General features: G+C 41.5%; 1 protein-coding gene across 1 annotated transcript in view; it reads left to right on the top strand.

The window, feature by feature from the left end:
- Positions 1-12,886, top strand: part of ASRGL1 (asparaginase and isoaspartyl peptidase 1) — a 61,197-nt gene that overhangs the window by 10,221 nt on the left and 38,090 nt on the right. The window contains exon 3 of the mRNA XM_088471217.1: positions 1,617-1,759. Within this exon, the coding sequence (XP_088327343.1) occupies positions 1,617-1,759 (143 nt within the window). The remainder of the gene's footprint in view (positions 1-1,616; positions 1,760-12,886) is intronic.

The following is a 12,886-nucleotide window of genomic DNA, read 5'->3' as shown; positions in this document are numbered from 1 at the left end:
AGAAGACCCATAGTTTGACAACATTGAAACACATCATAATCGATCACATCCCAAAGTCATTGAGAGGCGGTGATCGTGGAGGTTCACTGTTGAGGTGTGTGGGACGGTGGATCCATAGTCTTAACACCACTAACGCATGTGGTTTGAATGAGAAGATGCAGTGGAGTATTCTTTTCTAAATGACTCTGTGGTTACCCTTTCATGGTGTGGTATGAACTACTATACACATTACTCATCCCCCTTTTTTTTCTAGTGAGTTCTGTTCAGCACCACTGATCTGTTGTACCAGGCGGTGCAAGACTTTTCCTGACTATTATTGCTGGCCCAGATGTGTTGTGCTAATATATATATATTTTGTCCTTAGCCATTGATTGCTATGCTAGTGTCGTCTCCCTTTGAGTGCTTTTCTCCTATGAATTGATATTCTTTTTATGTAATATGTAACATTAATATGTAGGGGATCCAGGGGGTTTGTTATTGTTTTTACAGCTATGGTGGGGCCGGTGAGACTGTGCACTCGCATGGCATCGTGTTGCCTTGGCAACAGTCGGTGCTGTGCGACTGACGTCCTCAGCAGAGGACGCCCAAGACAGCACAGCGCGGGATCCGGTGGACGGACTTCTGCCTCACCAAGCTCATTACCTGGTAGAGTATTTAAGGTAAGCCTCCATTGCATGTATGTTTTTCTGTCTGTATTCCTTGAAAAAGAGCCCTAGTCGATCTGAAACGTTGGAAATATATGTGACATTTGAAATACCCTGAGTGCCGCAACATTGTTACACTTTCTAAGCAGAGGGCACCTGGGACGTTGTTACTCTTTTGCACTGGAGTGCCGGATCATCCAATTGTTTGTGTGTGTGTATATAATGTAATATATTTTATATTATTCCTCCTGTCATAGTCATTTAGTGATGATGGTTTGTAGTAAGTGGGTATGTCTTTTATGGTGGTTTTTTTAGTTGGGCCGTAAGTTTATGTCAAAGTAAATATTGTACATGATTTGCCCACTGTTTTTCCAATTAGTTTTTGCAAAATTCATATTCAAAATATTCTGTTGAAGTTCATGATTATCGCAATACCAAATGCATGTATTGTCTGTTTTTAGCGTCGATTTCCATTTTAGTTTCTGAAGTTTTTTTTTTTCTGAGGCACTACCGTGACTTCACAATAGTACAATACACGCAAAAACCTGATTTTAACAAAACTGATGTATAGATTCAGGGATGTATGTATGTTCCACCTTAAATGTTTGGCAGTCATTTCTCGATAATTGTTGATTTGCACAATTCTGCTGGACATTCACAAAAATCTGTTAACGCGTATCACACGCAAATTGTGTTGCAGAATATTTTTTCAATAAAAAAATATTGTGATGCTGCAGTGAATGTTTTATCAGTAACTCCAGGTTTCCATTTATGAATTTGTATTTTTAGTAGTCTTTTTGACATTTACGTAATTCCTTTTATGCGTATCTATGAAATTGGATGTCAAACATCTTTTGTTTATAATGTGCTCTTGATTTTTAGATGAGTGATTAATGGAGATGATTTTCTTTCACTAGAACATATACGAGAATTCAGGCTTTTGTGTATTAACCTTACAATTTGTTTCCTTAGGCTATGGATCTGTTTTGAATGAAGAGGGAGAAGTTGAGATGGATGCTATTATCATGGATGGCAGGGATTTAACCTCAGGAGCTGTCTCTGCAGTCAAATGTATTGCTAACCCAATAAAACTTGCACGTCTTGTAATGGAAAAGGTATTTCTATTACAATATCTAAGGGATGTATGCTATGTCTTTTTTTAATCTTTTAGAAATCATTATTGTTCACTGAAATATAGCCTTATAATACACAATTTATATAAGTTTATGTGTAAACTCCTGTGAATAAGATCTGTAGAAAAAATTACTTCTGATGTCATACCTTCTAATTGGTGACTCCTAGTGTCATCTGTTTAGTTGTCACCCCTGATAGTGACCTGTATAAATGCACTTGTCCTACAGCCCTTTATGGTTACAAAATTTCTCTGACTTCTAATATTCATATGAATTGCAGGAGGTAGGTAGTGAATAAGCCAACATATTTGTAATTTATGTACTAGTGACACATTATTATAGTATATATGTTTGACAGCCATTTCTCTCGCTTATGGAGTAGCTATTATTTTAGGTAAATCAGATATTCTCCTGTCTTGGTGGTCTGGTCTAATGTAGTGTTATCTTAATCTTGTGCAACTCTTTGCCTCAGAGAAAGAAAGGCGATGCCTAGTATCGTGTAGGAATGGTAGTGGTGGGAGAAGGGGGGAGATGGGTGAGTTGGGAAGCATAAAAGTAAAAATACAAAACAAGAATATGCTGTATAGAAGGACAACAAACACATTGGACAAGGTACAAGAAGTGAAGAAAAAGAAATTGGAGGACCAGAAGAAAATGGTATCTTCAATCTAAGTGATTTCACATTGAATCAAAACCACATTTAAAGTCCTAAGTAAAGGCCTAAACTTTGCGCCCACCAAGCTACCTAACAAATTTAAAATTTTCATTGATATACACATTCACAAGAAAATTGATATTGAAGAAACACTTCGCATGGGATTCTAAACCATAGAACAACGTACTAGATTCAGAACACCCAAACAAACATTCAACATTACGACCTAATTCGACATTTTGTCCTAAACACAGAGGAATTCATAAGTGCCTTTGAATGAAGGGTATTAGATGATTTGGAAGATATTTTAACAACCAATAAACAGAAGAAAATCAAGTTCAACATTACAAAACCAGAAGGACATACATTGAAAAAACTTAGACAACAGAGATATAATAAAAGCGGCGGACAAACGGGGGGGGCATTGCCATTCTGGATGAAAAGACTTGCATCAGAGAGAGAACCCCACGTATAAAACGCTGGATGCAGACACTACTAGCAAATACAATGACAAACTAGCAGCAATTTTGAACGAAGGCATGAAGGAAAACATTAACAAATCCGAAAGAGATTTTATATTTAACAAACAACTCACTATCTCTGTCTTCTATGCCTTACCAAAGGTCCACAAACAATCAACCAACCCCCCAGGAAGGCCCATTGTCTCATGGATAAACTCTATAAGCTCAAACCTGTTTCATTACTTTGTTGTATGTATTCCTGAAGAAAAAAAAGCAACCACCAGTATACCTTAAAGATACCTCTCTGAATGAATTTAGAGCCATAATCTGTAACTCTAATCGTTGGCTAGTGACATGTGATGCAACAGCCCTGTATACTGTTATAAACCACAACCAAAGGCTGGACGTCATCCGACACATTCTTGAAAAAGATAGTACTCTACGACAAGAACAAGTGTCCTTTATCTTAAAGGGGACCCATTACATTCTCCACCATAACTATTTTTGGTTTGGTGGGAACAATTTTTTTACAACTACAAGGAACAGCAATGGGCACCAAGTTCGCAAATCTCTTTGAGTGTATGGGAAGATCAAAGCAACAACACAGCTGGGGCGAACTTGGTACTCTGGAAAAGATTTTATGACTATATACTATATCTACCAGAAGCCCCAAGGGTTGTCTTCAAGAAAGCTCCAGATTTAAAGAAAAAATTAGTTTCCAACCACATACCACCTGTACACCAAACCTAAGCCTCCATAATGGGAAATAAGAACAAAGGATTCTTCTACTGTGGAAGATGCAAAAATTGTACAACCTCCAGATATAGAACCACCAAACCTGTAACTTCATTTGAATCTAACACAACAAAGGATACATAGAAAATTGAAGATCAGATCACCTGTGATACCAGAGGGGTAATATATCTGATTACATGCCCATGTATGAAGCAATATGTAGGGAAGACAACAAGACACCTAAAACCAAGGAAATAATGAACATCGAAAAAAACATACTGAAAGGATTCGATGAACATAGTTTCACATCATTTTAAAATAAAGATCCCACCCAATTATCCTTTCTGTGAATAAAACTGGTAAAGAGAAATTGGAGTGGGGCAACTATGAAAAAATACTAAGCAAATCAGAAATTAAGTGGATCATCTATCTAAAGACTGTCGCTCCAGCGGGCATGAATTTGAACTTGGAACTCCAGACCATTCTGTGAAATGAAACGCAACTACTAATTCCAAGTAATTCTATAGAACTTTGCTGTGAACAATGAAAAAATAAACAACAAAGCATAATGTATCCAGGTGGTGTAACCACCTACTTTGGACAATCATTAAAATAAGTGCAAATCTAAGGGACCATATAGAAAAATAGAGAGAGAGATCAGAATTATAATAAACTTCCACATATATGTATTTAAACACCAGATATATAAAATTAATGTTATAACACTAATTAAAATTTTGTTTATATTCTTCCTGTAATTTTTCACCTTACATATTTATATCTATATAAAGATATATCAATTCTTTTTTTTTTTTTTTTTCTCCACATATCCTGAATAATCTGTTTTAATTCTCATGCCCACAATTTCAAAATGAATGTATTTATATGACCCTTCGCCTTTGTAACTTTCCTCAAATTCTATTCAAACCCCGATCATTTATGATGATTGACATCCCTCTGTTTTACACTGGGACCTATCACAGCCGAAGGTATCCTAGCCTATAGGAACCAAGGGACGGGACTTTGCCGACTATATCTCAGGGACACTATCAAGCTAATACACATCCTTGAAAAGACAGCCGAAGACTCCAGAAACGCGTTGAACACCACAGCTCCCTGCATTGCCATTAGAGGACCACCGGCACTACTCATCCTCAGGGCAGACAGTAAGCTGACCCTGAGCGATTATCAACAACTCCGTCTGAAGCTGCTATTAAAGGTAAGCTACGTCCGTGTGCTTCACAAGGGAACGCTGCCGGCTTTGGAGACGTGGTGGCTTGCACAGTGACAGCGGCGCACCCGCTGCCTGTGTAATGACGCACCTTATCCCAACACACCGACAGATATCCCCCCTCAGCCAGGACTGCAGGGATCGCTATTTAAACTGCATACCATCGCAGTGTATAATTAGCGTTAGCCCAGTTACCTACCTTTATCTGTCCACCGACCCCGGGCAAGACTGTCAGCCTATCTGCAACACAGCGTGAGTCCGGTCACATAAAGATTGAACTATTTAACATCCAGAGACATCTGTACTGTTATTTTAGCCATCTACTATACGGGAAGTGTTTATGTGGACATGAACCTCTCTGGTCCACAACTTTTACATGTTTAATTACCATCAATCCAACTGTTACTTTGTTTCTACAGTATGCATCTTTCCAGCAACCTTTTATAACAAGTGGACTCTAGGAATTCCCATTCTAATTTTATTAACTTTTGTATTGGATTGAAAATATATATCTCCTATATCCCTCTCAATTCAATTAAACACGAATTGAATAGCGCCGGGAGCGAGCTGCCGGAGCTATTCGATTCAGTGCGCTATGTGGTTGGAAAATGCCGGTTATCGCGCCTTAACAAGGGTGTTAAGGCGCATTAACCAGCATTCTCTGACCAAAGTGCTGGGCGCGCGGCTGTTAGAGCCGCAATAACCAGAAAAATAGCTGCGCGCCAAGCAATTTGGTTGGATTCCTCCTCGCATCCCCAGGGGGGGTGCGAGAAGAAATCCTTAGCCTTACATAAGGTAAGCCTGTATGTTTGGATTTCCCTTGTTACAATACATTCAACAACAGAAATATTTTTGAATTGGCTTTGAAAAAATAAGCGGCCTATTTTAATGAAAGTTTAAAGGTATGCATGGATCACTACAGTCCATTTATGCATTGGGCCAGATTGATTGGAATTTATTTATTTTTTTACTTTGCCACCTTCAGGGAGTGATGTGCTGACGGTAAAGGTGCCTACACACATAGCGATGTGCTCACAATCCCATGATGTGTAAGCTTTCCCCTTGAACTCTCCCCGGGAGCTCCCCGGCAGTCGTGGGAACGATTTGGTCTGAAAAAGCGGCCAACGATCTATCGTGCCTCCTAACTATTCCAGTGCATCATAACTTGAGATTGTCAGATCTGCCCTACAGCACGGCAGATCTGAAGATGCGATGTGTGACCTGCGGGGACGCGCATCGTGATCGTGAGTGGGGATTAACAATTTGGGCATATTTTACATGATCTGTTCCGATGTGTCGGAATCGACCAGATCCGGTAAAATATCGCCATGTGTGTAGGCACCTTTTAGTTCTGGTGACAGTGACACTTCTATCAGTGTTGCATCACAATCTTCTAACACAAACATTTTTTTAGGAACCCTTGCTGACTGATTTATAGGAGCGAAATAATAAATGGGAATGAGAGGTTGTTCTCAGTATAATTTTATTATCAAAATATTTTTCTTAGCAAAATTCAGTGTACAGAAATATTTGCTTAAAACGCAATGTGAAAACAGCTGAACAGCCTTATGCATTTCTCATACAGATTAGCGGTTTCATAATTGCAGCTGAAGAAACTGCTAAGGAGAATTACGTAGATGAATATGTTGCACTCTGCTGTCAACATAATTGAAAAAAGTCCTTCCCAATTGGGTTAGCAGTGGTAACTTGTAAATTAGAAAACTGACCTTTTTTCAACATCAAAATGCATGGCGGTGACTTGCATCTTGCTAACTGCACCTGAATACAACTAGCTTCTACTGAAGGAGCAGTATTTTAGAAATCCGAGTTCTTTCTATAAAAATCATTGCTCTATTTGCACAATCGGCCAGTTATAGTGGAATGAGACTGAAATTAAAGTCCCCTACATAAGGGACGATCACTAGTTCCAGATTATACATCATAAAGTAGATTTTGGGCCATATACCTTTCTTTTATCTGGTCTGTTCATGATTGCAAATAGTTGGTGTTATAATGTTCTTATATTTGCAACATACTTTTTTTTTATTCTTCAGGGTCCATAGGGATCCTCAGGGATACCATGGGGGTAATATTCTTGGAGAGATCCAGGCACCAAACAGTTAAAGCTTTCAGCTCCCAGGATGCCTCTGGTCCTCCTTCACATATACCCTGGCCACAGGCATTCAGTTGTTCGTTTGGTGCGGCCGCATTCAGATGCACCTTTCCAACGGGATTGCTCAGACAGTCCTAAGCGTTTATTTATTTATTTTGTATGTTTTTGGGTTAGCAGTACTGAGCATCAGAATTAAGACTCATGCACTGTGACTCCGTCTACCTCCGCTGGGCCGCAACACCAGTAACAGGTCTGGTGAATTCGGCGGGTCACGGCAGAGCTTGCTAGCAGCAATGCTGGGACCCGGACTGCAACCGGATGCACGGAGATGTCTGGTAAGGCGATTCCTCGCTTACTCGGAATCGTGCGCGGAAGTCTTTGCTTTCCGGCGCCGAGAGAAGCATCGGAAGCCGCTGCAGTCAGGGCCCGGAGCGTCCACGACCTCACCAGACTGCCGTGCCTTGTCATCTGACGCCGGGGATCGGCAGCAGACGCTTTTGCTGCCTTGAGGCCAGCGTATCCGGCTGGTTGATGTAGTTAGGTATGTTTGTATCTACAGGTGCCTGTTTTAATCTTGTATGTCTGAAGCAAATATTCTATTTTTATTCTTTAATAACAGATCATAATTAATATCTTAACTCGCAAAGTGTTACCCAGAAATCTTTAAGTAATTAGGATAATTTCATTTCAATAACATTTGCACACCAGATGTACTAAAGTAAGTATTTATATAACCAAATTGATGCTTATAAAGTCCACATACAGTATAGTATATCACATTATACAAACTTCACAACATTAGTCAAATACAATATAAGATAAACAGAGAGGATTACAGAGAGAGAGGGAGTGTGGGGGATGGGATGGCACATGTTCTTTATATCCATAACCTCATGGTTCAAAGATAAACTCCCATGATGCTATAGCTCTGTAATGCATCCAGTAATTCACATACCTATCCATTCACTTCCTTCATTACACCAACTTCATCAGACATTACTTGCAATACTATTATAAATATGCAAATTGGATATTGTATGCTGATTGCTAACAAAACATGGTAATAGGGAAAATCTTCAATGCTCTTTCGCAAATACGATATCTATTAGTGAGATGTGGAACTCATCTCACCTTGAAGCTAATTTTGGTAAAAGGGACACCATTCTCACACCACAACTGTGTGATATTTTCAGGCAAATATTGCATTATATAGTATTCTAGAATGCATAACATAAGCTTATATCAAACCGTGTATAGTACTTATGAGCCTATTATTCCATCTCAATATCTCCTAAATAACATCATATTACAGCTAAACCACAAGAATATAACTCCTCTCTATGCATCCCATAGATTGTTCCAAGCACATGATTCAATGGGGGGAGGGGAAAGAATCGCATGGAATCTGCAATATTAACAAACTGCAGCTTTCATTCCACAGTGTTAATTATAACAAGCCTATTTGAACTATAATTGATCACTACAGAACTTCACAACAAACAGCATATCTTGCTGTTTATTCACAAACCACCATAGGACTGTTTCACAGAATAACCATAATTCTTAACTCCTAACCAAAGCATGACAGCATAACCTTGCTGTGTTTCCGAACAAAGATTCCACTATGAATTAATTTCCTGCATGCTGCCCACCAAACATTACTCTTTACAAATACAAAAAGTATAAACAGACTAGAGAACACTACAGCATCTAGAGCATGCTAACACCAATCATTACAGACTTACACATATAAACTAACTACTGTACAGATCACTACATTATTAAACAAATATTTAACCATGCCATTATCAAGGTCCATGCAAATCAACTGTGGGTTGAGAAAGAGAGGGATAGTTATCCATCAAGGAGAAGAGGAGCCAGAGTCCCCATTGAAGAGTGTTGAGATCCCATCCTTGTGCTGTTGCTGCTGGTCCGAGACTGCCTGTCTCTCTGGTCTCTGTGTGTGAACCCAACCCCCCCGTCTCACCTGATAGGTGCGGCCATGAAAGAGAGAGCTCTTGGCCACATGCATTGAGATGTTAATTAGCTTATAGTGTGAGAGTCGGCTACATGTGTTCAAATACTAATGGACCAACCAAGCTAGTTTCTGGGCTCTGACTATAATGCTCAGATTTTGTGACTATGTCTGTATAAGAATGTAATATTTATATAGATAGATTCATAATTGGTCTACAAATGGTGATACACATTCTTTAACATCAGGTAAGGCGATTCCTCGCTTATGGGGAATCGCGCGCGGCAGTCCTTGCTTTTGGTGTCAGAGACTCACCAGAAGCCGCTGCTGTAAGGACCAGGGATTGTCCGCATCCTTACTACACCAGCCGGGGCCCTATCATCTGACACCAGGGATTGGCAGCAGATTCATATCCCCCGGCAGCCCCTCTCCCGACCCAGACACAGTCCCTACGAAGGTTTTCACGCGTCTATGTTGCTCCATCTACACTCCAAGTGTATGAGACACTCGGGGCCGGCGCTACCATTCGGCAACTTTAGGCAGCTGCCTAAGGGTACCGGACCCTGGAGGGAGTCGCTGAGTCTACCAAACAAAAAAGGATGTGTCTGAAAGAGAGACATCCTTCTTTTACACTGCACTTGTGTGGCTGCTGGTCTAATCAGCCGACTGTACCTGTACCTGTACCGCCTGCATTGACTCAAGGCTGCTAGTCTCTGTCGTGGCCCCTGGGCTGTCAGTATGTGTGTGTGCTATCTGTGTCACTGTGTGCTGAGGACGGAGACCAAAGAGGGAAGGGGGTGGCCACCAAACTGCCTGTATGTTCCCTGTCACTGACTGCAGAGAGTGCAGGGCAGGTTCGTGTCAGGGGGTGGGGGGGGGGAGGTTCGATGGGTCATATCTGAACTACTTTCCTGTCTGTCATGTATCTGAATTCAGTAGAACATGCAGGAAGTGTGGTGGCCATCCCTTTCTTCTCCTCGGGTCTTCTACTAACCTGGGAGTTCCAGCCTGTCAATCACGGAAGGAGTTCTGCCCCCTCCAGTCTACACAAGGAGCTGCTTACTTGGTGAGGAAATTTGTGTGTGTGTGTGCATATAGGTGTGTCCCTGTGTGTGTGTGTGTGTGTGTGTGTGTGGTTATAGGGGTGTGTGTATACATGTGTTCGTGTGTGTGTGTGTATGTATGTATGTATGTATATAGGTGTGTGTGTGTGTGTGTGTATATATATGTATGTGTGTATACATACATACATACATACATACATACATACATACATACATACACTCGAGTATAAGCCGACTTTTTCAGCCCATTTTTTTGTGCTGAAAAAGTACCCCCTCGGCTTATACTCGAGTGAAGTGTAGCGCTGACCGGACGGAGTTCGGTCAGCGCTACACACTGCCAAACACACAGCCGCCGGAGCCGGCAGCTGTGTTTTTGCTGTAATCAGCAGCCGCTGAGAGTCTGTCAGACTCTCAGCGGCTGCTGCTGCTCCCACTGCGGGAGCCACCTTCGGACTCCCGCAGTGGGTAATGGGAGACACGTCGTCATGATGACGTCTCTCCCATGCAAAGCGGCTGGAGGAGCGAATAGCGGCGGGACCAGGAGCGGGAGTTTCAGGTAAGTGATTTTTTTTTTTTTTTTAAATTCTTATCACATCTCTCTCTACTGGGGGGGGGGACTACAGGGGGCGATTACTACAGGGGGCACTAAAAGGGGGGATTACTACAGGGGGAACTACCAGGGGAGGATTACTACAGGGGGCACTAAAAGGGGGGATCACCACTGGGGGTACTGAAAGGGGGGATTACCACTTGGTGCACAACCAGGGGGAATTACTACTGGGGGCACTACCAGCTGCTGCCATTTCCCACACTAGGCTTATACTCGAGTCAATAAGTTTTCCCAGTTTTTTGGGGTAAAAGTAGGTACATCGGCTTATATTCGGGTCGGCTTATACTCGAGTATATACTGTGTGTGTGTGTGTGTGTGTGTGTGTGTGTGTTAAAATATATATACATACATACATACATACATACATATTTTATGTGTATGTATGGAATGGGATTGAAATACTGACAGCTGTTTAGCCAATCCCAACTGTGGTATCCCGAAGGCTGAAGATACCGACAGGGAAGGTAAGTACCCTAACCCTCCCTTATTGGTACCTAACCGTAAAACTCCCGGGGTGGTTCCTATCCCTAAGTCTCCCTTACGTCCTCCCAGTGGAGCCCCCCCATCTCTTCCACCCCTAATCCTAACCTTCCCTGGGGGGGGGTCCTAACAACCGATTGCTGCGGGGAGCAAGGGTGGTAAGGTCAATCTTTGCCTAGGGTGCCCAGACACCTTGCACCGGCCCTGGAGACACTTACGGTCCACGCTCAGTGCACCCTGTAGCTGTTGGTCTCAGGAGGGTCTGGGTCAGTATCCCTGTATACCTCTCCCTAAGGTATACGGTGCTCTATGTCCTACCATTCCTTTGCGTGGCTGTAGTTGATTTAGAGCCGATTGTAATTAGATTACATATGCATTGTATGTGACGGTTTGCTAGCTTCTGTATTGACACTGTCTTTAATTTCTGTCTGCCATTTATAACCATCACCGTTTTCTCTCCATCCTCTTGGGGTGGGAGTTTCTCTCTGAGTACTTCACATTCATTAAGATATTTCTGAAGGTGGTCACATTGCATTGTTACCTCTATACGTATATATGCTAAGCATAAAGGGAAACAGGAGTTCAGACAGTTATAACTGTTGCTGTTATTGCTCCATTTGACCCTCAACTACTAGGATGTGTAGGGGTTAAATTGTACTTCACATTTACTTGTCAAGACTGAGCTGCCGTCCCCCTCTCTCCTAATTAATTGGAGATGCTCAGCTGCAATTGATCATGAAAATGTTTGCTGTGGGGAGATTTGGTCTCTCTTCTGAGTATACCTTTCTCCTAGGACCAAGGTATATAGCACTGGAATCCTACCAACTTTTGTGTTTGTATAAGTTGATTCGGGGCTGACTTGTAAGTATATTTGTATGCATTGCATTTATATCCTACCAATGTGATTTGCGATTTAGTGCTCATTTGCATATATATTTATCTGCATGTAGATCCTACCAAACTTGTGTTTTTAGGTAGTTCATTTTAATGCCCTTTTGCAAATATATTATATGCATTTTATGTGACTTATGCTAACTCTGCTGAAAAAAAGTAGTTTTCTTTTGTGTTTTCCTAATCCCCAACTACCTGATGTATAGGGGGTTAGAGAGTACTTCACATTTATTTTTCTGTGAAAAGGGTCACATTGCATTGTTAACCCTACACTGGTTGGAGGTTACTTGCAAGTATTTCCCATGTCTCAGGACAAGGGTTAATAGGAGACTGTTGTCTCTGTGCTGGTTTCATGTAAATCCTGTGGAGTTGGCCTCTCAGGATTTCATACAGGATGGACTGTGGTTTGATTGTTATATACCACAACAGTCCATCTCACCAGCACCTGTTCATGGGTCACCTTGAATGTCCTTCTGGTCTCAGGTTATGACACAGTTAGTGGACCCCACTTATCAGCCTCCACACTGCCTCCCACTTTTGATTACCAACAGTGATTACAGCCTGCTATGTTTCCTCTTCTCATTCATCCTTCCTGGATGGAAAGTTGTGTTCACTCAGTTCAGAATCTGGTTTTTAGCATCTACCTATCTGCAGATGTTACAGGCGAATAAGGTATCAGCCATCTAAGCCTATAGATGGACTGCATCATCCTTTCAGTCCACCCTGCTTTCGGATTCTGATATATCATTTGAGGAGGCAGAGGATACACAGGTTTTTCCCTCTGGGCCTATCTCAGAGGAGGAGCATCATTCATCAGTGGATGTTCCTCTTTAGCAGGGGCGGTTAATTCAATCCTCCATTATAGAAGATGAAGTACCAGCTCCTAAAGCCATG

This window comes from Taudactylus pleione, unplaced genomic scaffold (assembly GCF_031769625.1).
Source record: "Taudactylus pleione unplaced genomic scaffold, aTauple2 ptg000015l, whole genome shotgun sequence".
NCBI classification, from domain to species: Eukaryota; Metazoa; Chordata; class Amphibia; order Anura; family Myobatrachidae; genus Taudactylus; species Taudactylus pleione.
The sequence above is the reverse complement of the archived record's forward strand: the minus strand, read 5'-3'. Positions and strand labels throughout refer to the sequence as shown.